The sequence below is a fragment of the Mustela nivalis genome, assembly GCF_964662115.1.
Source record: "Mustela nivalis genome assembly, chromosome: 13".
Taxonomy (NCBI): domain Eukaryota; kingdom Metazoa; phylum Chordata; class Mammalia; order Carnivora; family Mustelidae; genus Mustela; species Mustela nivalis.
Window position 1 is genome coordinate 44,648,103 of NC_139032.1, and position 26,482 is coordinate 44,674,584.

At 37.0% G+C, this 26,482-nt stretch overlaps 1 protein-coding gene across 3 annotated transcripts in view; it reads right to left on the reverse strand.

Annotated features, from left to right (window-relative positions):
* Positions 1-847: 847 nt before the first annotated feature.
* The window catches only part of HAUS6 (HAUS augmin like complex subunit 6), a 44,008-nt gene continuing 18,373 nt past the window's right edge, over positions 848-26,482 (reverse strand). For 2 of the 3 annotated variants that reach the window (XM_082695355.1, XM_082695356.1), the window contains exons 9-18: positions 24,765-24,935; positions 23,090-23,283; positions 22,336-22,462; positions 21,772-21,874; positions 13,390-13,471; positions 7,968-8,034; positions 7,530-7,715; positions 5,565-5,700; positions 3,397-4,470; positions 848-1,714 (exon numbers count right to left, since the gene is read on the reverse strand). In XM_082695355.1, the coding sequence (XP_082551481.1) occupies positions 1,629-1,714; positions 3,397-4,470; positions 5,565-5,700; positions 7,530-7,715; positions 7,968-8,034; positions 13,390-13,471; positions 21,772-21,874; positions 22,336-22,462; positions 23,090-23,283; positions 24,765-24,935 (2,226 nt within the window). In that variant the 3' untranslated portion in view covers positions 848-1,628. Of the gene's footprint in view, positions 2,436-2,651; positions 4,471-5,564; positions 5,701-7,529; positions 7,716-7,967; positions 8,035-13,389; positions 13,472-21,771; positions 21,875-22,335; positions 22,463-23,089; positions 23,284-24,764; positions 24,936-26,482 lie in introns of all 3 variants that reach the window. The other variant, XR_014301943.1, reaches the window with a different exon arrangement.

The window sequence follows — 26,482 nt, forward strand, 5'->3', positions numbered from 1 at the left end:
ATTGTGGATGTTAACAGCCCTATCTCCTCCCTAATACATTAATTTTGGATTTACAGATTAGTGGGCTTTCTTCCGGTAGACTGGAGGATAGTTTCCCAGTAGATCTATAGTCACTGATTTGTTGTATTAATTAATAACAGGAATATAGCACCCTAGAAGAAACTGCTCTTCTTTGTTTTCCCCTGCAATTAAGGGAGTTGTATGTGCTTTTCTTCTCTCTCAAAAAGACTGACCTTCAAACTGATCAAACAACTTAGCAAAAGCCCAAAATGAGTGAAAAAAGATGAACAGTTGAGTCCATCCTCCTCCAGAACTGTCCCCTTCAACTATTTCCCCCTCCTGACCAGTTTCTTGACAAATGGACAAGGTTTTGATAGTTAAGAATTGGGGTACCATTAAGTGCTATCACCTTTCCAGTGCATGCTCATTGCTCCTGGTTCACAAAGGCATGTATACACTTGGATGGTAGAGATGAGCCATTTTCTCAGCCAGGGGTCACGACAGAGTGAGGCAAGTTACTGTATGAGAGGCCTCACCTCTGTCTCCCATTCAGTCTACAAGGTCAACAGAACGCCAACTCCTATGGCCATATCCTTTTATCCTGGCCTTTCAGTTACTTGTAGAAGGTCTTGTGGTATATTAATGAAGGAAAACAGGGTCAAAATCTTAGCTTCACCAATGACTTAACTGTGACACTAAGCAGGCACCCCGAATTCAGTTTTCTTAAGTTACTTTGAGGCTATGCATAGTCTGTGGTATACTGATGGTTTTTGAGAAGGAAAGTAAAACAATAAAAATTATCTGCTTTCCCTAAAAACCATGCCCCCCAAATAAACCAACAACAGTAAACAGAGACTAACAAATTTTTAATTTACATTTTTTCCTGTTAAAATATAAAACTAGGGTTAAATTAAATTCTCAAAGTCTAAATTAGACTAAATATAAATCTGCTATACAACCCATTGAATGGATTTATATTTTGACAGTGTTCCTTAAAAGTGTCTAGTCATTTTCCATCTTTTTCCTTTTTTCTAAATTCATTCTGCCCCAGTCTTCACTTATCATCACATACACTTTATTCCATCAAACATTTTCCAGGACCAACCTACTACTTAATCATTATGCCTGTTTAGAGCTTTCCCAAACTTAAACTTTTCTCACCTTGACTACATATCCCAAGGTACTATTTTCTCACTTTTTTTGGTTAGTACTATAATGTTCCATATAGAAACAATAAAAGTTATGTATTTCCCTAAAATGAAAGATCAGTATTCAATGGTTATTATGTTAACCAGTTAATAAAAGTGTGTCAAAAACCACTCATGTTTGCTAATCAACTGAAATTATACAAATTAAACTAATACTTTACTATAATGCTTACAAATTATTCAAGGAATCAAAATGGCTTCACAAAACTTGATATCTGCTTCCCAAATACTTCCCATTTTAACCCCAGACCCATTCAAGGAGACAATCCAAACATACTTTACCTAAAAACTATTGTTTGCTAAATAAAAGACATTATTTAGGATTTTTAGACCTTGAAAAAGAGTTATACTTCCAACATGTATTTAAATTATAAATCCGTTTTTAGCCTGTACAATGCTTTAAATTTAGGTACATCATAGTTAAATTGACTGGGCTTCTGCTTCATCTCTTCTAAAGTCTGACGGAAATTCGTTTGCCTCAAGGCTCTTACTCAAGATTTCTTCTTCTGCAAAGGTGATTTTTAAAAAAGAGAAAAGGATAATCAAACATTACAAAGAAAAAAATTAAATAGGACAGATTCCAAATAGCAAATTTCAGTCTTCGTAAGTAAAATGTTCACGTGCAAATAATTATGATGAAACTTACCATTATTCTCACTGAGGTACCTTTTCTCCAGAGTATCAAAACATCCCTCTTAAAATACTTCTCAATATATCAGTGTCTAATTATTAACGAGCATATCAGAGTGACATATGATGCACCTATATCACCAGATCTATATTTGCTCTAACATGCTTTATGAACAGAATTTTTTTTAATTCTCTATGATGAAAATTTTCAACATACAAAAATGAAGAGAATTATCATTAGCCCAATGTATCCATTAACCAGCTTCAGTAATTAATACTGCTAGGTGAACTATGTACCCCAAAAAGACATGTTGAACTCCTAACCCCAGTACCTCAGAATGTGGCCTTATTTGGAAAGAGGGCCATTAACAATATAATCCTTAGGATGAGTTCATTCTGGAGTAGGGTGGGTGCTTAAACCTCTCTATGACTAGGGGCCTTATAAAAAAGACACAAAGACACACAAGAGAAGAAAGCCATGTGAAGATAGAAGCAGAAATTAGAGCTGTGCTACCACAAGCCTAGGAACACTGGGGCTACCAGAAGCTGGGAAAGCCGAGAAGGATCTTCCTCTGGTGGCTTCAAAAGACCACGGCCCTTGGGGCGCCTGGGTGGCTCAGTGGGTTAAGCCTCTACCTTTGGCTCAGGTCATGATCCCAGGGGCCTGGGATCGAGTCCCGCATAGGGCTCTCTGCTCAGCGGGGAGCCTGCTTCTCCTCATCTCTCTCTCTGTCTGTCTCTCTGCCTATTTGTGATCTCTCTCTGTCAAATAAATAAATAAAATCTTAAAAAAAAAAAAAAAAAAAAGACCACGGCCCTGCCAACACCTTGATTCTGGATTCCAACCTTTGAACTTACTGTCTCCAGAGACAATTTCTGTTGTTTTAAGCTACCCAGTTTGTGGTACTTTGTATGGCAGCACAAGGAAACACACACTTACTAACCTTTCGTATTTTATCACCTACCCCCTCAAATTTATCTCAAAACAAATTACAGATATTATATTACTACAAGAATGATATTTGAGGGGGGCCTGGGTGGCTCAGTGGGTTAAAGCCTCTGCCTTTGGCTCAGGTCATGATCCCAGCTTCCTGGGATGGAGCCCTGTATCAGGCTCTCTGCTCAGGGGGGGAGCCTGCTTCCCCCCCTCTCTCTGCCTGCCTCTCTGCCTACTTGTGCTCTCCGTCAAATAAATAAATAAAATCTTTTTAAAAAATGGTATTTGACATACATAGTGTTACTCAACATTTTGAGAACCATCCTCCACTAGCCAAGATTTCGACAAGATTTACTTTTGATTGTATTATAAAAGCAATAGGTTTCAGGGTTTTATTTTCCACCCTGTCCCAGACTAACTGTAAACAAACACCTGTCACGTGATATTCAAAAGTACCCATAGACGTGAGATGTTCACTCTTCTCATGCTTGTCAAAGGAACGAAGAGAATGTTTTATCACATTAACAATAAAGACCATGCAGCACTCAATGCATACAACATTACAAGAGGTTAAGAGAAAAATTCAATAGATCAATATGCACAGGTCTAGTTAAATCTTACCTTTTAAATTAGGTAGAAGTTCTCCAAGACTACATGGTATTGCAGTTTTCAATCTTTGTTCAACTGGAGAAAACTTAATTAGTGGTGAAAGAGACCGTTTTCTTTCACCAAGGGACATGCGTAAAGATGGTTTTTTATAGTCAACGTGCAAATCTTGAGTGCCCAAAAAGTCAAGCATATCATCTGTTTGCATGTTAGTGGGCATAGGACTCAATTCTGGTTTGTGTCCTTCAAGTGTTTCAGGATTAGAAAGGTCACTTTCTTCCCTTTTCTTGGATAGAGATTTTTTCAGAGCCTCATATCTACGGCAAATAGCCTGTAAATTACAGTCTGATTCTGGAGTAGTTGGTCTTTCTCCCACAACACTATCTGGAAAAATGCCACTGTGCATAGGACTATTTGGCTCTAGTTTAAAATTGGCCTCTGTACTACTGGAACTATTAAGACTTAAGTTACCAACTTCTTCTGGAAGCGTTTCATGTAATATGCCAACATCAATATCCTTTAAGCTCCTGGAACTAGTTCCACTTGATAATTGAAAAGAGTCCCATAACATACTTTTATGCATGAAAGGTTCCTTGTAAGAAGCTTGCAAGTGGTCAATAGAAGACCCCTCCTCATTGCTAGCCATCACAACTCTCCTATTACCTGGAGCAGGGGAGACTGTCTCTGGTTGGCTAGTTTCTAAAGGCTTGCTCTGTAACACTGCATGCTCCAAACCTTCCTTGCACCTTATTTTCTTACTTAACAAATCTGACTGATTTTGTGTCGATGGTCCACCTATGTAACTGGTCACATGTTTCTGAGGCACACACTTGAGGCAATCTGAAACAACGTTCTCTTCAGGTAAATGGAAATGGCTACAATGGGATGCAGTGCTTGCTGCAAGAGAGCTGGTCTTGCTAATTTCTCCTGGGTTATGCAACACAGGTAAGGATTCTGGCAATTCTTCTCGCAACACAGGTAAGGATTCTGGCAATTCTTCTCTCTGTTCAGTATCCATCTGAATTGGTTCTGTACTTTCGTTATCTTCCATTTCAACAGCTTTTCTCCATGAGCTCCTGATTTCACTTACTAATTAAATTAAGTGGGGGACACAATTCATTAATATTTCCAAACAGAGCATGCAATTAAAATTTTCATTTCTAGTGCTCAACATAAAACTAGCGAGTCAGTATATGTTCCACAGATGTGCCCAAGGGATGACAAGACTAAACAACAAACCAAAGACCAACAACATCAAAGAACTCCTTCTCCATCTGATCACAAATAACAAAAGCTTTCCCTGAAATGTGCATATACTTTCACATAGCACATACGAATTACAGGTATTAGAAAGATGTTTTCTCATCTATCTAAGCAGTGTTCAGCAAACTTTCTGTAAAGGGCAGAAAGTAATATTTTAAGCTTTGTAGGCCATTGGTCTGTGGTGAAAACTGAACTGTGCCACTATAACATGAAAGCAACCACAAACAATTATGTTGACAAATCAGCAAGGCTGTGTTCAATACAACTTTATTTACAAAAATATACAGGGCAAGCCAGATTTAATTCAGAGCCTGGAGTCTGCTGACCACTGATCCAGGCTGTGGCAAGGTTCAACCTGAACTGAATCAATTTAACTTCAAGTATGAATTCAGCCAGGATGATGTGCCATAAGGACAACAAAATCAGAATTTGGCCAACACAGATTATAGGTTATAAGAAAAAAGTACTGGGAAGTCTAGCTAGCTAGAGAGGGGTAGAAAAGATTTCCATATGCACAATTTTGGGCTGATGCCGCTAGCTGCTGACTGGAAGGAGAGAGCCTAGGTACTCTATAAATGTTGAGCACAGGTCAGATGTGGAGGCAGAGGGTATTTTAAAAGTACTCAACTGAAATATTTTCTAGGAAAGAGCCAAGTAAAACAACAAAAACAAAACTGTGGAGTATCACGGCAAAATAACACTGCTTACAAACTGCCGTTATCAGTGAGAACACCCACATGTAATACTTCTGTAAAAGTCCCTTACATCCAAGCAAATAAAGAGGCATTGCCACTAAACTGAAAGAGAAAAGAATTCTAAAGTGAGTTTCCAGAAGATCTGTCAAACCATGGTTCTAACAGTACTAATGTATAAGTAATGTCTAAGAAGAAAATAAGTGATAGAAATCATTATTCACTTACTCAAGTTTTCTGGCGTTCGGGGAATTTGGTTCCTTGTTAAGAATGGGTTAGACACTAAAGAATCAAATAGTTCCTCTAATTTTACTTCTCTTCCTGAAGAGGGCTGTGGTGAATCAGATAAAACAGCCCTTGCAACCTAAAACAGAAAAGGTAAAGCAAAAATTACCACATTCATTGGCAGAATGCAACAAAAGCCCTGATGAAAACAAATTAGCCCGATAGTCAGCAGCCCCTACCACAGCAGAGCACACAAAAGGTCACTCTGAACATAGCTGCCAGCCACTGTATATCATCTATCAAGGCATAGTCCTATAAGGTGAAATTAAACCCAAAACTGTTTCCTCCCTTCTTATCTTAACTGGATATTCCATATAAAGGGAAGGTAAAAATATTTATACCTGAGAAGATTCAGAAATAATCCTGACTACACAGTGACCTAAGGTACTATCTGCCACATCTTTGAAATTTACAATTCTGTATCAGGTAAAGTAACTAGTTTTAAAGCAAGCAAAGTCTTAATTATATAAACGACTTGCACAGTAACACCTCTATTAACAAATGAAATACACTCTGACAACATACATCTTTGCCAGCAACCTCATTATCAGATAATAAATTAGTGAACAAGGCATAGGAATATATTCTAAAGTAGAGAAAGTATACAATATGAAAACAGTACTGTATATTAATTTCAATAAAACAGGGAAACAAAAAACATGCGCATTAAAAATACTGCCCCAAGAGCCCTAAAAAATAAACATCCTACAACCATAATCAAATAGACCCCCACACCCACCCCATGAAAAGAGAAGATTTCTTAGAATTGAAATACTAAATAATTCTTGTCACAAACACTATTAAAGAAAATTAATTTCACTTTATTTTCAGAGCTTTATGAGATTTTATGACTCTCCTTTTCCATCCCATCCCATTCTGCTGCTAATATAAATTCTTTTCATTGAAAATGTCTTTCCTTCCTATCAGATAAGAAAAACAGACTGACCGTCCTTTATGTGGAGTCCATCAACCAACAAAGAGAAATAATATAAACCTGAAATATTTTAAAGTATTTATAGACCATGAAACAGTTAAAACTCCTAATGTTACAAATAAGAACGTGACTAGACATCCAGCTCTCTTATTTGGACATTGTTCACTTTCTTTGATCAAGATGGAGATAAAGGAGGAAACTCCAATACCTAAATCAATATGCACTAAACCAAATTTTTCTTTCAGTCTCTCAGCAATATAAAGTAGCTGATTTATTTTCAGGCTCCTTATCCAAAATCAAACAATGCTATGGGATGTTGTGGGAAACTTAATAAAAATAACATCAGAGAATGGCTTGAGAATCTATGTAAACTTCTGCAGTAAACAGTACAATTTTACTATCAACCAATAGTAGCATTATGTAGACACATGCAAAGTCACGTGTCAGGAAAACTAAGGTCATGAACTATGATGCATTTAATGACTTCTTAAAATATTTAGAAAGCAGAAGGATAAACATTATGCTTAGTGATAATACGATATTGCATATAGTTTTTGTTCTAATATTCAAAAAAAAAGGAAGCTTAAGTAAGCAACAGCAACATTCAGATTTTTTTTTTTAAACAGATTATTTTGATAGAGTATAATCACTGGATGTATTTATCCAACAATTCATGTAATGGTTCATTCCAAAAACACCATACCTGTGTTATTTTTATACTTTCAAAGGATGATATTTATAGAATGGGACATGGTTTCTAAACCATGGATATAATCTTAAATAAGTTTATATTAAATCTATTTCTACTTTTTGGGAGAACCAATTCTGCTTTAACCAAAATTTTCATTATCTATGCCCTCCTTTCCCAAATTAACCCCAGTTATTCAATAATTAACTATAACTTCACTTATAATCTCAACCCCAATGAGAAAATAATAGATATTTCAGAGTACTTATTATAATCTTTTTCTAACCTCTTCTACCAGATGATCTTGCTCTTTTTGGAATATATCCCTATTTTTAGCTGGCAGAGACCCTGCGAATGCAGTATTCTCTGTACTCCTTGCAGTATTTGATGATAGAGAGTTTTTCACTTCAAATTTTGGTGTCTTCTTAGAAGGTTTTTCATTTCCTTCTCTAGGAGTTCTTATCTTCATGTCCTGAAGGAGGCAGACATGTAACGTTAAAACTTTAAGGACTCTGATCTTCATTAGAGGCTCTTGAGTTATCATAAACCTATAAAGGCTATCATTATTGTGAAATCATATGTTCACTGGCAAAATTAAATAATTCCAGTATTTCCATTTAGAAGCAACAGGACATATATAAGTACAAATTAACTGGGACAGCGGGAAAAATAGTATTTTAACAAAAGTTAGTAGGATCAGATTAAACATTGTTTTAAAATATACCTTTTCAAGTAATCTAACACTGTTTCTATCTGATGATGAAACTGGCTGTGACAGGAAAGCTGCAGGTCTAAAAGGAAAAAAGATAATAAATCCAAGTTACGTACAAGAAAGAATTCCTTCACTTGCTAGATCTGAATAATCTAAAGAAACTGTCTGCCCCGTATCTGTCCGTTACGATTTCCCTCAATTCGTCCCGGTCATCGAAAGGCAGTTTACTCTAGGGAGGGATGGTGACAATTAGAGCAGCACTTCAGCCCCATTTGTGTATCAGCCTCCCAAACGGTAAACATTTTTCCTTAATCGCTACATATTTTAAGTCAACATTTTTTTATAAGGTTGAATGACTTCATGAACACTCAAAACTTGAGTACGCAGTAAACACAAATTCAACTAACAAGAATCACATTATTATATTATCCGTGGGCTTCAGATCACAGAATTTCACTCTAACAGAGACCTTAAAATTTTAATCTTTCATGTCCAAAATCAATTTATCTTATGCTGAATCTTGTGTGATAGCACATACTTTAATTACACTTACAGTCAAATTATAATGTTGCTCAGTTTCAGTTTCCTGCATTCTACACGTAGCATTCCTACCCTCTTAGATTCTCTTGGCCCTTTGGATAAACATAAAAACCTTACACATCAATTACAAAATAAGTTATTAAACTTTTAAAGCTGTCAAAGCAATAACTTCATCTTCATCTTCAAAGAGCTTTCAAATTCAATCACAGATGGGGTCTGCTCACTGGTCAAAGCTTTTCTACTTTATTACCACAGAGACCACTTTCAGTATCAAGCATGTTGGTGCTCTGCTTTCTGTTCATAGCCAGAAGTACAAAATTAGTAGCTTTAAAGTATCTCAAGTAACAGCAAATATGCTTTTTCAAACTTTTCAAATACGAGCTTCTTGGAATTATCTACCTTTCAAACATAATTCAAGACCACTAAAACTGCTTAAAGCTCAACTTTGCCTCCACAGGATATAATCTAGATGTCAAAGGAAAAAATTAATCATCTACTGTGACTTTATCTTAATTTTTCCAAAAAGTAACATTAAAATGATCCAAAAGCCCTCTGAAACACGGTTAGCAATCTAAGATGCCACTAGGATGCCAACACCAGACTGTGAGCTCCTGGAGGACAAAGACTATGTCCTTCCTGACTATTGCCAGGATCTAACATAGCGCCTGGTACTTGAAAGTGCAATACCTGTTTGTAACTAACGGATGGATTGACTGCATCAATGAATAAACCATCACTTGAGCATGAGGTTCTAGGAATAGACACCACCAAATTTTTCTATTTGGATCATTCTTACAGAGTCTCATAAAAGACAAAAATGGAAACATATTCTCTCCCTTCCTCTCCTCCTTTTCTAAATTGGAAACATGCTATCAGCCCTGCTAACATCTCAATCCAAGCCAATTTTAAAGCAGCCCTGGCTCAGTCACCCTCAATACGCTTGCTACGCCAAAACTGAAGCCCACAAAATCCTAGCACTGTAACAGATAAAGAGAGAGCGTGTTGCTCCCATTATGGCAATTTATGCTAAGGAAAGAGTACATCCAAAAGAAAATAATTGAAGACATGCTTTTTATAGTAGTAAAAAAACTGAGGAAAATCTAAAAGTCTAAAATAAATGAAATGTTACAAAGTCATTATAAGTAAAAAATCAGTAAAATAACGTTAACATACAGAAACGACCAAAAAACTGTACTTACATATATTAATGTTTAGAAAATTCCAAATGTATTAAATTTGTTTGTACATAAACTCCAAAAAAAAAACTTGCAAAAAAAAAAGTCCAACAACTGATTTGTTAGAAATTTTAGCTAATTATTCTTCATTTTTATTTCATTGTTACAATATATCTACGAATAACAAAGATATAAGGGAAATTATAAGAGAGAGAGAGGCAATGAGACGTCCATTTCTAAGACGAAGGCTATTTAGTTGGCATGCAAGCAAGATCATACTGCCCTATATCTGAAATGCAATAAAGGAGAACTGTAGAGGTTAAAAGTCTAGAACTGTACTGCCACCACTAGAAATATCATGGAACCCTCCCTTCCAGAAATCACTGTAAAGAAAGGTTGAGCCCAGAGTGTACAACAAAGGTACCATCAATCACTGAATTCTGGCTTTAAGTATGGTAAAGCTTCCATCAGCTCACTCTGATCAAAAATAGCCATGAGGCTTATGGAGAAAACTACTTCTATTTTGGTATCTGTGAATGACAACTGGATATTAAAGGGCTAATAACAGGGGCGCCTGGGTGGCTCAGTGGGTTAAGCCTCCGCCTTGGGCTCAGGTCATAATCTTAGGGTCCTGGGATTGAGCCCCACATCTGCTCAGCGGGGTGTCTGCTTCCCCCCACCCCGCCTGGTCTCTGCCTGCTTGTGATCTCTGTCAAATAAATAAATAAATAAATAAAAATCTTTTTTTTTTTTTTTTAAAAAGGGCTAATAACACACAGTAATTACCCTAAAAATTACACTATTTCCATGTTTTTTAATTGATAGCTGTTATTGATCATATCCACATATGAATTTCCAAATTAACTACACTGGTACTGACATTAAGATGATGCCATACAAACAACAGCAGAACTACACGTTAAAAAAGGATACTATCTTAAGTACAGTCTACTCGCACTACACATTACTAATAAAACATTTTATTACAAAACACCTTTACTGTAAAGAATTCTATGCAACAAGCTTTCCACATGACTCAATTCTTCACCTTCCTTCTGTTTTGCTATCAAGCGCGAATAATCGTTCATATCCCATTGAGCTTTTATTTGTCCCTCACCACTAACACCTTTCTTCTTCACTTTCCCCCTTCAATACCCCAAAGCTATAACTAAAGTACCAGAAGATAATTAAAAAATCTAAAGGCCTGGAAGAGTATAAGTCTGGAATCAAAGTATATTTAATACAACCTCTTTTTTCCTATAAGAAGAAAATTCCATCTGAACTAAATTCTTAGGGGCTAAGTGTCTGGCTCTTATAGAATTCTGATAGTATATCTTAGTACAAAATTCTACTTCAAGAAAGAATCTTGAAGATGAATGGAGTTCATAAATAAAATCTGATCTATGAATCAATCTACTGCCTCCATCAATCTTTAGTCCAGCAACAAACGTGAATCAAATATTTCATTTGCTCTCTCAAGGAAAGACAAACCAAAAACACAAATGAGACTGGGAAGCATCCTGTTGTTCTCAGGATGCTTTAAGAACAACAGTGATAAGAGAGTGAAACACTGAAGCCCAGTAACTTGAGTATCTCTTCAATGTCAAGTCTTCACAATAGATGTCTTCCTTTTTTTTAAGGTACTCTGAAAATCAACATCACATCCAGATCTAAGAATAAAAATATATATTCCACATGTAATCCTGACCTCCTGTAAATCAGAAAATTACTACACAGGAAAATGCCAATAGCTCAATTTTTTTTTTAAGATTTTATTTATTTACTGGTCAAAGAGAGAGAGAAAGAGCGAGTGGAAGCAGCAGGCATAGGGAGAAACAGGTTCCCCGCTGAGCGAAGAGCCCAAAGTGGGACTTGACCCCAGCTCCCTGTGATCATGACCTGAGCCAAAGGCAGATACTTACCCAACTGAGCCACCCAGGCATCCCACCAATAGCTCAATTTCACATCTAAATTTTTACTCTTGTTATGCTGTTTGAACTTAACTAAACAAGAGTATACAGAATGACGAGAAACTTCAATTCATTTAAAATTTATAATTTTCATTTAAATTATCCTAAGCAATTTGTTTCCATATCTGTGCCTCAATTACATGGGGAAGCTGGACTAAAAGATCACTATTTAGGTCAAAGGGTAGTCAGAAAACAAAAAATAATAAAACACCTATACAGTATGTCTGTGATTTGTTGTTGTTGTTGTTGTTGTTTTAAGCTTTTATTTATTTATTTGACAGACAAAGATCACAAGAAGGCAGAGAGGCAGGCAGCACGGGGGCGGGGGTTAGGGGGAGCAGGGAACCCGATGCAGGGCTTGATCCCAGGACCCTGAGATCATGACCTGAGTGGAAGGCAGAGGCTTTAACCCACTGAGCTACCCAGGTGCCCCGACAGTATGTCTGTTTTTGATTGCTTCTAAATAATTCTTAGTTTCAAAAAAGAATACATATATTCCCCAGGTGGATTATATACCTTTAGAGATTTTGACTTATATAATCTGGCATCTGTTTAAAGAGCCAAAATAGGAAAATTAATAAAGAAAACAGGCAATAAAGAAAATAATACTCCTGAAGGATATTATAATAAACTAAGGTTTAGTTTTTTCATCTGTTAAACTTCTGAACTGGGTAGAATCAGAAGTCCTCCCGTTCTTTTTTAAAGCATGGAATTCTTTTTATTAAATGGCACGTAAGGGACACCTGGGTGGCTCAGTTGGTTAAGCAGCTGCCTTCGGCTCAGGTCATGATCCCAGCGTCCTGGGATCGAGTCCCACATCAGGCTCCTTGCTTGGCAGGGAGCCTGCTTCTCCCTCTGCCTCTGCCTGCCATTCTGTCTGCCTGTGCTCGCTCTCTCTCCCTCTCTCTCTGACAAATAAATAAATTTAAATAAATAAATAAATAAATAAATAAATAAATAAATAAATGGCATGTAAAACCCCCAACATATAATACAGATAAAAGAACTAGCTGCTCAGGCTGAAATGGGAAAGGGTCAGATCAGTGATGGGCTAAATTAGATTAATCCACAGCATCAGAGCGCTACAGAACAGTCTGAAAACTAGGAGACTAGATGATCTCAAAAGCTCTTAATTCTTGGATTGTCAAAGCCACAAGTGGTTTTAAGAAGTTCACAGGCACAAAAAAGGCAAAAATTCCCAAGCTTGCATTAGATAATTTCCATATGTGCTTTTTTCCCCTTCAAACATTAGATAATCCCCTATGAATCCCTGCATTTAGACAAACAAGAGAAAGGGGACAAATGCGTATTTATCAATCTATAATGTATAATCTATAATGTATGTATGAATCTGGGGCACATGGGTGGCTCAGTGGGTTAGGCCACTGCCTTCAGCTCCGGTCATGATCTCAGGGTCCTGGGATCGAGTCCCGCATTGGGCTCTCTGCTCAGCAGGGAGCCTGCTTCCTCCTCTCTCTCTCTGCTTGCCTCTCTGCCTACTTGTGATCTCTCTCTCTGTCAAATAAATACATAAATAAATAATCTTTTAAAAATAAATAAATAAAATAAAATAAATAAAAAATTTTGAATCTTTCCTGAAAATGTGGATCCACGGTGTTGAAATATTCTCTGGTTATGAAAAGAAACTTACAGATGACCCCATAGTAAAGAAGCATGGCAATTAGATGAAGATGAAACTAAATTAATGAAAAAGGAAAATAGTCAATATGAAAATCACATTTGTTTTACCTGTTGCCTAGATCATGTCCAGTTCCCAATGTATTACTGGCTGTCATGCAATCATTTTCTTGGTCGTGTTGCTTAGGTGTATCTAAAGGAAAATAAACATTAATTACTCTCTAATTATGTTTATATATTCTAATATCCAGGGATCTTTTGAAATTCTAGAAAAACTTCTGAACAGAAGGAAAGAGAAAAATAAGACTAATAATGCTAACAGAAAAAGACAACTATTCAGCAGCTCTTTTTACCCATCAGTCCTGCCCCCATGCTTTAATAAAATAAATAAAATTAAAAAAAATAAAATAAAGACAACTACTCAATGGGACACCTGAGTGGCTCAGTCTGTTAAGTGTCTGCTCAGGTCATGATCCCAGAGTCCCAGGATCAAGTCCCACATCAGGCTCCTTGCTCAGCACGGAACCTGCCTCTCCCTCTTCCTGCCACTCCCCCGTTTGTGTGTGCGCTCTCGCTCTCTGACAAATAAATAAATAGTATCTTTAAAATAGAAAAAAAAGGAAAAAACAATTATTTAACTGTTAAGTATAGAAATAGGACAGATAGAGAGTATCTAGAATAAACTCTTATAAAAAGAGTGGCAGGTTAAGAGCTGAAATAAACAACTCTAAAATTTGTATGGAACCAGAAAAGACCTCTAATAGCCAAAGGAATGTTGAAAGAGAAAACCAGAGGCATCACAATTTCAGACTTTAAGCTGTATTACAAAGCTGTAATCATCAAGACAGTATAATACCGGCACAAAAAGAGACACACAGATCAATGGAACAGAGAACCCAGAAAGGGACCAACTAACCTTCAACAAAGCAGGAAAAGAATATCCAATGGAAAAAAGACAGTCTCTTTAACAAAGAGTGTTGGGAAAATTGGACAGCCATATGTGCAAGAATGAAACAGGACCATTTTCTTATACTATACACAAGAACAGATTCAAAATAGATGAAAGACCTAAATGTGAGACAGGAATCCATCAAAATCATAAAGAACACAACCAGCAACCTCTGCGACCTCAGCCACAGCAACTTCTTGCTAGACACGTCTCCAAAGGCAAGGGAAACAAAGGCACAAATGAACTACTGGGACTTCATCAAGAAAAAAAGCTTTTTGCACAGCAAAAGAAACTGCAAAACCAAAAGGCAACCTACGGAATGGGAGAAGAAATTTGTAAATGTCTTATCAAATAAAGGGCTGATATCCAAAATCTATAAAGAACTTATCAAACTCAAACACCCAAAGGAACAAATATCCAGTCAAAGAAATGGATATGAACAGACATTTCTCCAAAGAAGACATACAAATGGCCAAGAGACACATGGAAAAGTGCTCAACATCACTCAACATCAGGAAAATACAAATCAAAACCACAATGATACCACCTCACACCAGTCAGCATGGCTAAAATTAACAAGTCAGAAAACGACAGATGCTGGGGAGGATGCGGAGAAAGGGGAGCCCTCTTACACTGTTAAAGGAAATGAAATCTGCTGCAGCCAATCTGGAAAATAGTACACAGGTTCCTCAAAAAGCTGAACACAGAGCTACCCTAAGCCCCAGCAATTGCACTACTAGGAATTTACCCCAAAGATACAAATGGAGTGATCTGATCTGCCAAAATTTATGGCAACAATGTCCACAATAGCCAAACTATGCAAAGAATCCAGATGTCCACTGACAGATGAATGAATAAAGAGGTGGTATATATATATATATATATATATATACACAACAGAATATTACACAGCCATCAAAAAACTGAAATCTTGCCATTTGTAAATGACATGAGTATTGTGCTATGCAAAATAAGTCAATCGTAGAAAGACAATTATTATATGATCTCACGGATATGTGGAATTTTAGAAACAAAACAGGATCATGAGGAAGAGTGAGAAAAATAAAATAAGACAAAATCAGACAGGGAGACAAACTGAAAGAGACTCTTAATGAAAGGAAATAAGGGACGCCTTGGTGGTTCAGTTAGTTAAGTGTCTGCCTTTGGCTCAAGTCATAATCCCAGGGTCCTGGGATCTAGCACTACATTGGGCTCCCAGTTCAACCAGGAGCCTGCTTCTCCCTCCCCTTCTGCTGCTTCCGGCGCTTATGCTCTCTTGCTGTCAAATAAATAAATAAATTCTTTAAATATATATATATATATATATATATATATATATATATGTAAATAAACAAAGGAAACAAATTGAGAGTTGTTGGAGGGGGAAGGGGCTAGAGAGATGGGGTCACTGGGTGATGGACATTAAGGAGGGCACATATTGATAAAATGAGCACTGAGTTTTATATGCAACTGATGAATCACTAAATTCTACCTCTGAAACTAATAATACACTCTATGTTAACTCAAGTGAACCGAAATAAAAATAATTTCTTTTCAAATGATAGGTTTATACTAAACCAAATTTCAAAAAAAGTGCCAGTCCGTAGTTCTCCAATATGATATAGCCTTGCTTCTTGTTTTGGTACACAGATCATGCAATTACCACATAAATCAACAAGGCCAGGGGTGCCTGGGTAGCCGGCTCAGTTGTTAAGCATCTGCCTTCAGCTCAGGTCCTGATCCCAGGGTCCTGGGATCAAGCCACGCTTTGGGCTCCCTACTTGGCAGGGGTCCTGCTTCTCCCTCTCCCACTCCCCATTTGTGTTCCCTCTCTCACTGTCTCTGTCAAATAATCTTAAAAAAAAAATCTTAAAAAAAATCTTAAGGAGCACCTCGGTGGCTCAGTGGGTTAAAGCCTCTGCCTTCAGCTCAGGTCATGGTCCCAGGATCCTGGGATTAAGCCCCACATCAGGCTCCCTACTCAGGAGGGAGCCTGCTTCCCCATCTCTCTCTCTGCCTGCATCCTGGCCTACTTGTGATCTCTGTCAAGTAAACAAATAAAATCTTTTAAAAATCTCTTAAAAAACTTAAAATCTTAAAAAAAAATCTTTAAAAAAATTAGCAATGCCAAAAAAATTTTACTATTTAACATATTTCAGCTCAGCATCTAAAACATCAGTCAATTTATTTATTTATTCCTCAACACATCAATAATTATGTGCCACTGCTATACTAACAAGGACAAAGAAAGAAAAGATAGAGACCTGGCTTCAAGGAGTCAGTCTAGGAAAAAGACTACTGAGGAGTAGAGAATGATGGCATGCTGCTATAGTATGAGAGAAATATGCACAGGAATGCAAGGAGACAGAAAGGCACCTGGCCCAAGAATGCGGAATGTGATGAGGACATAAAGGTACTGGGAGAAGAGGGTACAAGTTCGGAGTATAGCATAGGGTGTATCTGAGTGGAAGCATGGAAGGAAACAAGATTGGTGCAGAAAGCCATGGCTCCGTTACAGAGTATTTGCTATTCCAGGAACTCCTCTTCTTTTAACATGTTAGCTTCTGAAAGACTATCCCTATATATACATGTGTCCAAAGTGTTACTGTATAAGAATCCAATGTGTGTGGGCACTTGGGAGGCTCAGTGGGTTAAGCCTCTGCCTTCGGCTCAGGTCATGATCTCAGGGTCCTGGGATGCAGCTCCACATCGGGCTCACTGCTCAGCAGGGAGCCTGCTTTTCCCTCTCTCCCTGCCTGCCTCTCTGCCTACTTGTGATCTCTGTCTGTCAAATAAATAAAATCTTAAAAAAAATAAAAATAAAAAATGTGTGAACTTTTCCTTTTATTTTTTTTTTCATGTTCTTTTTTTTTTTTTTTTTTTTTAAAGATTTTATTTATTTATTTGAGAGAGAGAGCCAGTGAGAGAGAGCATGAGCGAGGAGAAGGTCAGAGGGAGAAGCAGACTCCCATGGAGCTGGGAGCCCGATGTGGGACTCGATCCTGGGACTCCAGGATCATAACCTGAGCCGAAGGCAGTCGTCCAACCAACTGAGCCACCCAGGCGTCCCTGAACTTTTCCTTTTAATCCGCCATAATAGTATGCTGTATTATGAACATTTTCAGTATCTTCTGCTTTTGCACCTATTAATGATGATGGGATTACTGATATTCATAAAACATTCTAAAAATGAACACAAATACAAGAACTGTATCACAAAACTAGTAGACAACAATAAACTAATTAAGAACACCATAAATGGGCGCCTGGGTGGCTCCGTTGGTTGGACGACTGCCTTCGGCTCAGGTCATGATCCCGGAGTCCCGGGATCGAGTCCCGCATCGGGCTCCCAGCTCCATGGGGTGTCTGCTTCTCTCTCTGACCTTCTCCTCACTCATGCTCTCTCTCACTGTCTCTCTCTCAAGTAAATAAATAAAATCTTTAAAAAAAAAAAAAAAAAAAAAAGAACACCATAAATACTAGTTGCTGGTGGTAGGCAGAGATGAGGCACTTTTCTTCCCCCTGAAGGTGCTAGAAAGCCATCAAAGTATAGTACACCAAGAGATGAAAGGATCATATTTTCATATTTACACTACAGAAGGATCACTGATAACCATTTGCAACACAGAATAGGTAGAATATGGAGGCAGAGTAGCTAGTTAGAACACAATTAAAGGCAAGAAATAGAAAACCAAACTACAGCACTTAAGATGTGAAGAGAACAGAGGGGACGGACATAACAAGGTAATAAGGAGGTTAAAACAAAACTGAACTCACCAGAACAAAGCAAACCAAGCTGCAGCAGACAATGACTCCTACCATAAATACACTAGAACTGCAAAATAAAATGTAAGAAAAAGAAAGGAATACCCAAAAGCACAAATAAAAATCATCACATGCCAGGACTAAAGATGGAAAGAATTTAAGCTCAAACTGAGACGCAAAGGCTAAATGGCAGGCTCGGGGGGGGGCTGAACAATGGAGCTTTAATGCCTGCATAACAATCTGAGAAACTGCCATAAGGCCAGAACATTGCAAAGGCTGCTCAGACCCTGAAAAGATTAAAAAAAATTCTGCCGGGGCGCCTGGGTGGCTCAGTGGGTTAAGCCGCTGCCTTCAGCTTAGGTCATGATCTCAGGGTCCTGGGATCGAGTCCCGCATCGGGCTCTCTGCTCAGCGGGGAGCCTGCTTCCTTCTCTCTCTCTCTGCCTGCCTCTCAGTGTACTTGTAATTTCTCTCTGTCAAATAAATAAATAAAATCTTAAAAAAAAAAAAAAAATTCTGCCAGCTTAACCAGGGAAGTAACAGAGAAGCTTGCTGTCTACCTGGAGTCCTGGGTTTAAAAGAAAAAAAAGGCAGGGGGGGAGGGGGTTAAATCTACCTAGCCTACTCAAAGGGAGGTATGAAATCCAAAATTATATCGGCTACTTGTGGGAATCCCAAACTAAAGACATTAACTGCCTAGTTCAAGGGAAATACCAGAGACCCTACGCCACCATGCAAAGACCATTCTACAACCCAGGGCCCAGGTGACTCCTTCAGAGGTGGATCCACTGAAGTTGAGGTCACAATCCAAAAAAAAAAAATTTTTTTTTTAATTTTATTTTAAGTAATCCCTTCACCCAAGCATGGGACTTACATTCAAAACCCCAAGACAAAGAGTCACATGCTCTTCTGAATGAGCCAGCCAGGCAACCCCACAATCAAATATTTTAATAGGAAACAAACGACTATGTAAATGAGTAGACAGGGGCATCTGGATGGCTCAGTCAGGTTAAGCATTTGCCTTCGGCTCGGATCCCAGGGTACTGAAATCGAGCCCCACTTTGGACTCCCTGCTCATCAGAGAGCCTGCTTCTCTCTCTCCCTCTGCCTGCCACTCCATCTTCTTGTGCTTTCTCCCTATGTTAAATAAATAAATAAAATTTAAGAAAAGAAAAAAAAAGAAAATGAGAGGGCAGAACACACAGAACCAATGTATCTGAAACACAGGGATATTTAAAAAATTGAATAAGATCAAATCATTTAAAATATTTGGGAAAAAAACAAGAACCATAATGAAATAAGATGATATCATGAAAAAGAACGAGCAATTTTTGAAAAAGAAGCAAATGAAAAGAAATGAAAAGCACATCCATGAAAGCCAAACACTAAATGGACATGTCAAAAAAGAGATTAAATATAACTAAAAATATAATTAGTGAACTGTAAGCCTAGAGCTAAAAAGACATTATAAATACAAATGAGAAATTTAAGATAAATGAAGGACTGGGGTGCCTGGGTGGCTCAGTGGGTTAAAGCCTCTGCCTTCAGCTCAGGTCATGATCCCAGGGTCCTGGGATGGAGCCCTACATCCGGCTCTCTGCTCAGCGGGGGAGCCTGCTTCCTCCTCTTTCTCTGCCTGTCTCTCTGCCTACTTGTGATCTCTGTCTGTCAAATAAGTAAATAAAATCTTTAAAAAAAAAAGAAGTTGTAGTTGTTTACTACAAAAAAGTATAAAATAATATTAAGATCCCCATCTCACAACAAAACTACCAATTTAGGGGAAAAAAGGAAAAAAAAAAAAGGAATCCTAAGAGTACAAATTCTGCAATATCTTGAGGACAGCATTACCTCAAAGGACCTATCAAACACTTCTAAAATATGAATTTCCACTGCACTTCCTAAACAGACACAAATATGTCCTCTCTTTCAAGGCAGACAAGAAATCTCCAAATTGATATGAGGACTAATTTCATGGTTTCACAGGACTTAAACTAAGTCTTGTACAAGGGTAATGGTCTTTCCAAGTTGAAGTGAAAACAAAATGCCAACTATGCCAAGAGTTCTAAGAGTCATTCCATTATCCTAAGTAATGCTCTATCTGAAGCTTTGTCATTCATCAAACTGTGCAGTCTTTCCTATGTCTACTCTTTTGCTAGTGCCTATCCCAAGCCTTGCTCTCTAATCTATGACCTTTCCTAACCAGTGTCCTCTTCATGTGTACTTGAGTCCCAAACCAATCATCCACCCCAGCTATGTTCACCCTTTTCTTCCTAAGTCCTGTGGACTTAGGTTTACACCATGACCTTTGGCCTGCATGAACTCAAATATGGCCTACATCTATCACATTCTCCATTCTGGCTACATAATTCACAGGTTTTTTAACGCATTTATTCCTTCTCTTATTCACCTAACATTTACTGAACTCCGTAACAATTTCTTGTACACATAGGCAACCAGGGAAAACGGAATATAAAATGGGTTATCAGGTATTATAGAGAAATTCATTTTAGGTGTGATAGTGGTGTAATAGTGTGATAGGTATGACAGTGGTATAACAGCTGAGAAAACTGAGATATTATAGAATTACTATAATTTTTTGATGGGACATTACCATGGTAGTTATATAGGAAGTCTTTATTTTTATGGGAATACATGCTGAAACACTTAAGAGTGAAGTGTAACAATACCTAGAACTCCAACTTGGTTTAGCAAAAACACATACATACACATATAAAGCAATGCAGATGATGATAGTTAAAACAGGTGGTATTCAAATAATTATTGTACTAGTCTTTCATGTTAAACAGCTGTGGGCTTCTACACAAAATCTTGTAAGCAAATGTTTATAGCAGTATTACTCATAATAGTGAAATAGTGGAAACAACCCAAATGTCCATCAATGGATGATAGATAAGCAAAATATGGTTTAGTCATACAACAGAATATATTCATAAAAAGTAATGAAGTACTGGGGCCTTTGGCTCAGGTCATGATCCCAGGGATCGAGCCTCACATTGAGCTCTCTGCCAGCCAGGAGCTGCTTCCTCCTCTCTCTCTGCCTACTTGTGATCTCTGTCAGTCAAATAAATAAATAAAATCTTAAAAAAAAAAAAAAAAAAGGAATGAAGTACTGATACATGCTACAACTTGAATGAACCTTGAATATACTGTGCAAAGTAAAAAATTCTGCAAGTGAAAAAAAACAGACACAAATAGCCTCACAGTATATGACTTGCATGGACAAATCCATAGAGAGAAGAAGTATATTTCGTGATTGCCCACGGACTGGGAAAGGAAAAAGTGGGGAGTGACTGCTTAATGGGTACAGGAGTTCCCTTTTTTTTTTTTAAGATTTATTTATTTTTGAGAGCAAGAGCATGGGGGAGAGTAGCAAAGGGGGAAAACGAGGGACCAACAAACTCTGCACTGAGCACGGAACCCAAGGCAGGGCTCAAACTCAGGATCCCAAGATCATGACCTGAGCCGAAAACAAGAGTCAGATGCTTAATTGACTGAGCCACCCTAGGATAGCCTCCCCTAGGATTTCCTTTTAAGGTAATAAAAATATTCTGGAGCTAAAAAGTGCTGATGGTTGCACAATTTTGTAAACTTAGTAAATGCCACTGAGTTGTACACTTCAGTGACTAAAATGCTATGTGCACTTCACAATAAAAAATAAGTGGGGGGAAGAAACAAGATAAAAATATAAAGGAACTGCTATCACAGTGAGAAATACTGATGAGGAGGAGGTTTAAGAAAGAGAAAAACAAATAACCAACCTGGAAGAGAAGCAGGATACTGCAAAAGAATACTCCTTGCATATACTTCTTCTGAGGCAGGATCAAATGAAAGAGGAGACATTGGTGGTAAAAGATCCACAGCCTTAAAACAGAGAATTCATCATTTTGAAACATATATTTACTCAGTACCATAATAACAGTAAATTAATCTATGAACAGATGATTTTTCCCCCTACAAAGATAGAACTATCAAGCATATAAATTATCCTGTAACTATTTTTAAACGAATGAGTACAATATTAGAACAATGGGACTACTCCACCTCCAACTGTGCCTCAAATGTAATACTACCTAATAGCAAAAGAAATGTCTCATTCCTTTTAATATAATTCTCTGAATCTAAAAATAGTAACTATAATTCCAAAGCAGTCAGTGAATACCCAAATACATACTTAGAAAAATAACAGAAACCAAAACATTTGAACTTTAGGCTCAGGTGCAAAGATGACAACTTACACATGCATAGCATTCCTAGACCATTTGTAACATAAAATCACAAGACTGCCTTATATTAAACTACTTTCCAAAGTCAACATTACTTACTGGAGTCAAACCTTCAATTAGACTGAAAGGAGACAGGCCAAGAAATTCTTTCCACTTTTTATGCCATTCTCCTTGTTTTTCAACAACAGAATGTTTTATATTGGTGACATCTTCCTTTATTTTACACCTACAATAGCATAAAAACAGAACTTCATTCAAATCATGAATAATAAAAGTACTGAGTAAAATTTAAGAATACAACGGTTTGCAGAGAAAGGGAAGAAAATATAATTGGAAGTTCAACCAGTATAGTACATAAAAACTGAATAAACTCTCACAATGAACATTCAGAACCTAAAGTACTTTTTTCCTTTTAAGACCAGAAAGCAATCATACATCTATTATTCTGTTTACCTTTAAAATATTCTTCTTCCCTAGTTCTGAATTCAAGTCCAAATTCTACACCTATACTCTGTCCACGCCTAAAGGCAGTTCTACCTCCCAATTACTCTACTCACATAACAAATTTTTCTGAGGCTTAGTTTTACATAGACTCCAAAGAAAAGCTTGAGAAAGTTAAAATTATTTCATAAAGAATTATCACTAAGGGCAAATAATTTATTCTAGACAAAAAGAAAACTACATTAATTGTCTTTCTACTTAATGTGTCTCTCCAGAACTTTCTGAGTTCTAATAAAATGTTCACATTTGTTTGCCAATGCTAAAGAATTATCAACTACATGAGTTCTGCTGAAAAATTATAAAACTACCCATTCCTCTCCCAGTAATGCAACAAAAGATCTTTCTACAGTACCTCATATACTTCAGATCTGATAATCTCTCTCTCTGAAGTTTGGTCTCCTTTTCCAGGAAGTGAAGGTCTATTGTCATTCTTGCTGGGTCAGCCTGACAACGTTCATATTTCACTACTTTCAAGACTTCATTTAATAACTGAATAACTGTTAACAGGTTCAATTTTCCAGCCTCATAAACATTTCCAATGTGCAACTTAGGATTCAGAGGGGGAGAAAAAGTGGTTCTTTAGATAATAAACTGTTAAATAAATATATTTATGGTTTTTACTATTGTATTAAAAAGTTACCTTAAAGAAGAGTGAAACAAGTCAAATGTCTACCCAAAAATGAAGCCAAGTAAATAATTTTGGTCACAAAAACTACTGTGAAAGGATTTAACATGCTGTGCCATATTTTTATATAATGCAAAAAAAATTGCAAGCTAGAACAACATAAGAAATCCAAATAAATGGAAAGCAAAATAAAGACTGAGGAGAAAGAGCAGGTTTGGTGAAAGATCATGAATTCATATTTTAACAAAAGGTGCAAAGTGATGGCCCATGATAGCTGATTCCAAACTTAGACATGTTTATTTGGCCTGCACAGCTTCAGTATTTTAAAAATCATCTGAATTAGCTGCCAATCAACTAAAAATCTTGGATTTCACATGAAAATTATTATTTCTCTAAAGACCTCATCACTTCCTACTTTACCCTTTTTGTTACACACAATTAGCATATATTACCTATCTAGCCTCTGTAAGAACCTGAATTTGCAGACTCTGATTTTTACATACCGGAAATTTGCAGGGCTGGCATGTTACCTATTACAGTGAAAGCTTTTCAGTATCACAACACTATTTTACCTTTGTATTTTCCTATACTCTAATTAATGCCTGGCATATAGCAGATACTTAATAGATTATGAGTTCACTAAGAAAAAAAAAGATACAGGCTATCCAAATGGAAATGTCATATAAGCAAGTGGAAATAATTTGATGCAGTTCAGGTCGACAGAGAGACTAGAAATACTAATTTGGGAATACCACTGTATACAATACTGATGAAAACAGAACTAAAAAAATACAGATGAAGAAAAGTAGGGGGGAAGAAAAGCAGGCACTAAAGGAACCATGGAAACACTTTCATTTGAAAGTTAAAGAAAAGAGTAAGTAGAAAAACTGAGAACAGCTGTCTGAAAAACCAGAGAGTAAAGACACAACGTCACAAATGCTAATGGGAGAAGAGACTAAAATCCTTAACAGAATCAAGAAGAAAGAGAAACCAGAGTACAGACATTTTAAAAAGACATTTAGCAAATAGATCACTACTGCTCTCCTTGAGATCTTATAAAGAACTTGTACCATACCATCTTCCTACTAAGTAACCCCCTCCATGCATCTACTGTATGTTCATCCCGTAAAAGGGATGAACAGTGAAAGTTTATGTATATAAATATACACACTCTAATATATAATATATACACAGTTAACAATAGTCCTTTGTATGAATGCTCTATTAGATTTAGTCACAAAAATAAATTCTGGAGTAAAACACTGTAAGAAAAAGAATATACATTATTTATGTTTACATTATTATGTATTAGTTATATATTGAATACATGTATTTATTATTACTATATATAACAATTACATAAAGAGTTTTCTCAGTAGTTTACTTAGTATCAAATGCTTACCTGACACATTTGTTTCTCAATTCTGTCAAGTAAGAGCCTTGGAATATTGATAGCAACATTAGTTCCATCTAAAGTATATTGGTTAACAAGATTAAGGACTGCATTAACAACTTCTCTTTCTTTTTCCAAATACATGAGCGTTTCATTCACTGAAGCCCACAAAGACCGAACCTTTAAAAACAAAGACTATACATAATCTGTACATATATCAAAGAAATGTAAAACACAAATACATGCTCACTCTCTAGAACAAATAAAGTACTCCTATAATGATTTCTGATGAGGAAATTAGCTGCCTAAAAGCACTGATACTACTTCCAAAGGGGTTTTAAAACTAAAAAATTTCTCAGGAGACAAAAATAATTTCTCAGGAGAATTTAGCCCACCATGATTTTCAAAACAAATCTAAGAAACTTCATACTACCAAGATGCAATTACCATTTTCTATGTTTTGACATGCAGTATAGAAACTTCCGAGGCAGGGGCACCTGGGTGGCTCAGCTGGTTAAGTGACTGCCTCTGGCTCAGGTCATGATCTCAGGGTTCTCAGATCAAGTCTTCCACTCCCTCTGCCACTCCACCTCACTCATGCTCTCTCTCAAATAAAGAAAATCTTTAAAGGAAAAAAAAAAGGAAGAAAGAAAGAAAAAGAAAAGAAACTTTACAGGGAGAAATAATAAAAGACTTTCAGGAAGGGAAAAAACACACTACATATCGATATTAAGATTCTTTCAAGTTTCAAAAGGTAAAAATATGAAAAACCATGTATTTGGTTATTTAAGATTATTTACGTTATTTATTTCACAGAGAGAAAAAGAGAGAAAGAGAGAGGGAGAACACAAGCAGGTGGAGTAGCAGAGGGAGAGGGAGAAACAGGCTCCCCATTGAGCAGAAAGCCTGATGCAGGGCTTGATCCCAAGACCCTGGGATCGTACTTGAGCCAAAGGCAGAGGCCTTAACCCACTGAGCCACCAGGTGCCCTGAAACCACGCTTCTTTAAAAGCAAAGAATCTTAAACATGTATTAACCTGTCTATGTTCATTAAATGCATGTGTACAAGCATTTACAGGTGGCAGCTGCACCTGTGGTGAGCAGAGCATAACAGCTGTCCAATCACTAGGCCATATGCTGGAAACTCACGGAACACTGTGTGCCAACTATACTTCCATTAAAATAGTAAACAAAATTTTTAAAGAATGTTCATAGCACTCCCATTTGTAAGTCAAAAACTGCAACTAACCCAACCGCCTACCTAGAGTAAAAAAAAATAGTTGTGCTATATTCATAAAACACTCCATAGGACTAAGAAAGGAACACACAACCTACACACACAACGGCACAGATAAAACAGCATGAGTCAAAGAAGATAAACACAAAAGAATATATTCTACACTCCCCTTTAGTGTAAAGTTCAAGAAGTGTTGAACTAATCTCTAAGAAAGAGGAAAGTGTTTACTCTTGTGGGGGAAATGCTTGTACATAAAAAGGGGCTTGAAGCTTCCAGAGTAACGTTCTGTTCCCTAAACTGTATTCTGGTTACATACGTGTATTCACTTTGTGAAATTTTATCAGGCTATGCACTTACGACTTCTGCACATGGGATTCCTTAAAAGAATTTATAAAAGTGGGAGGCGAGCAGCGAAATACAATTACACCCATGTTTATGTTTGTGTCTTCCCACCGTACAAAGTTAAGTCCCCAAAGAAGACTCGTTGACT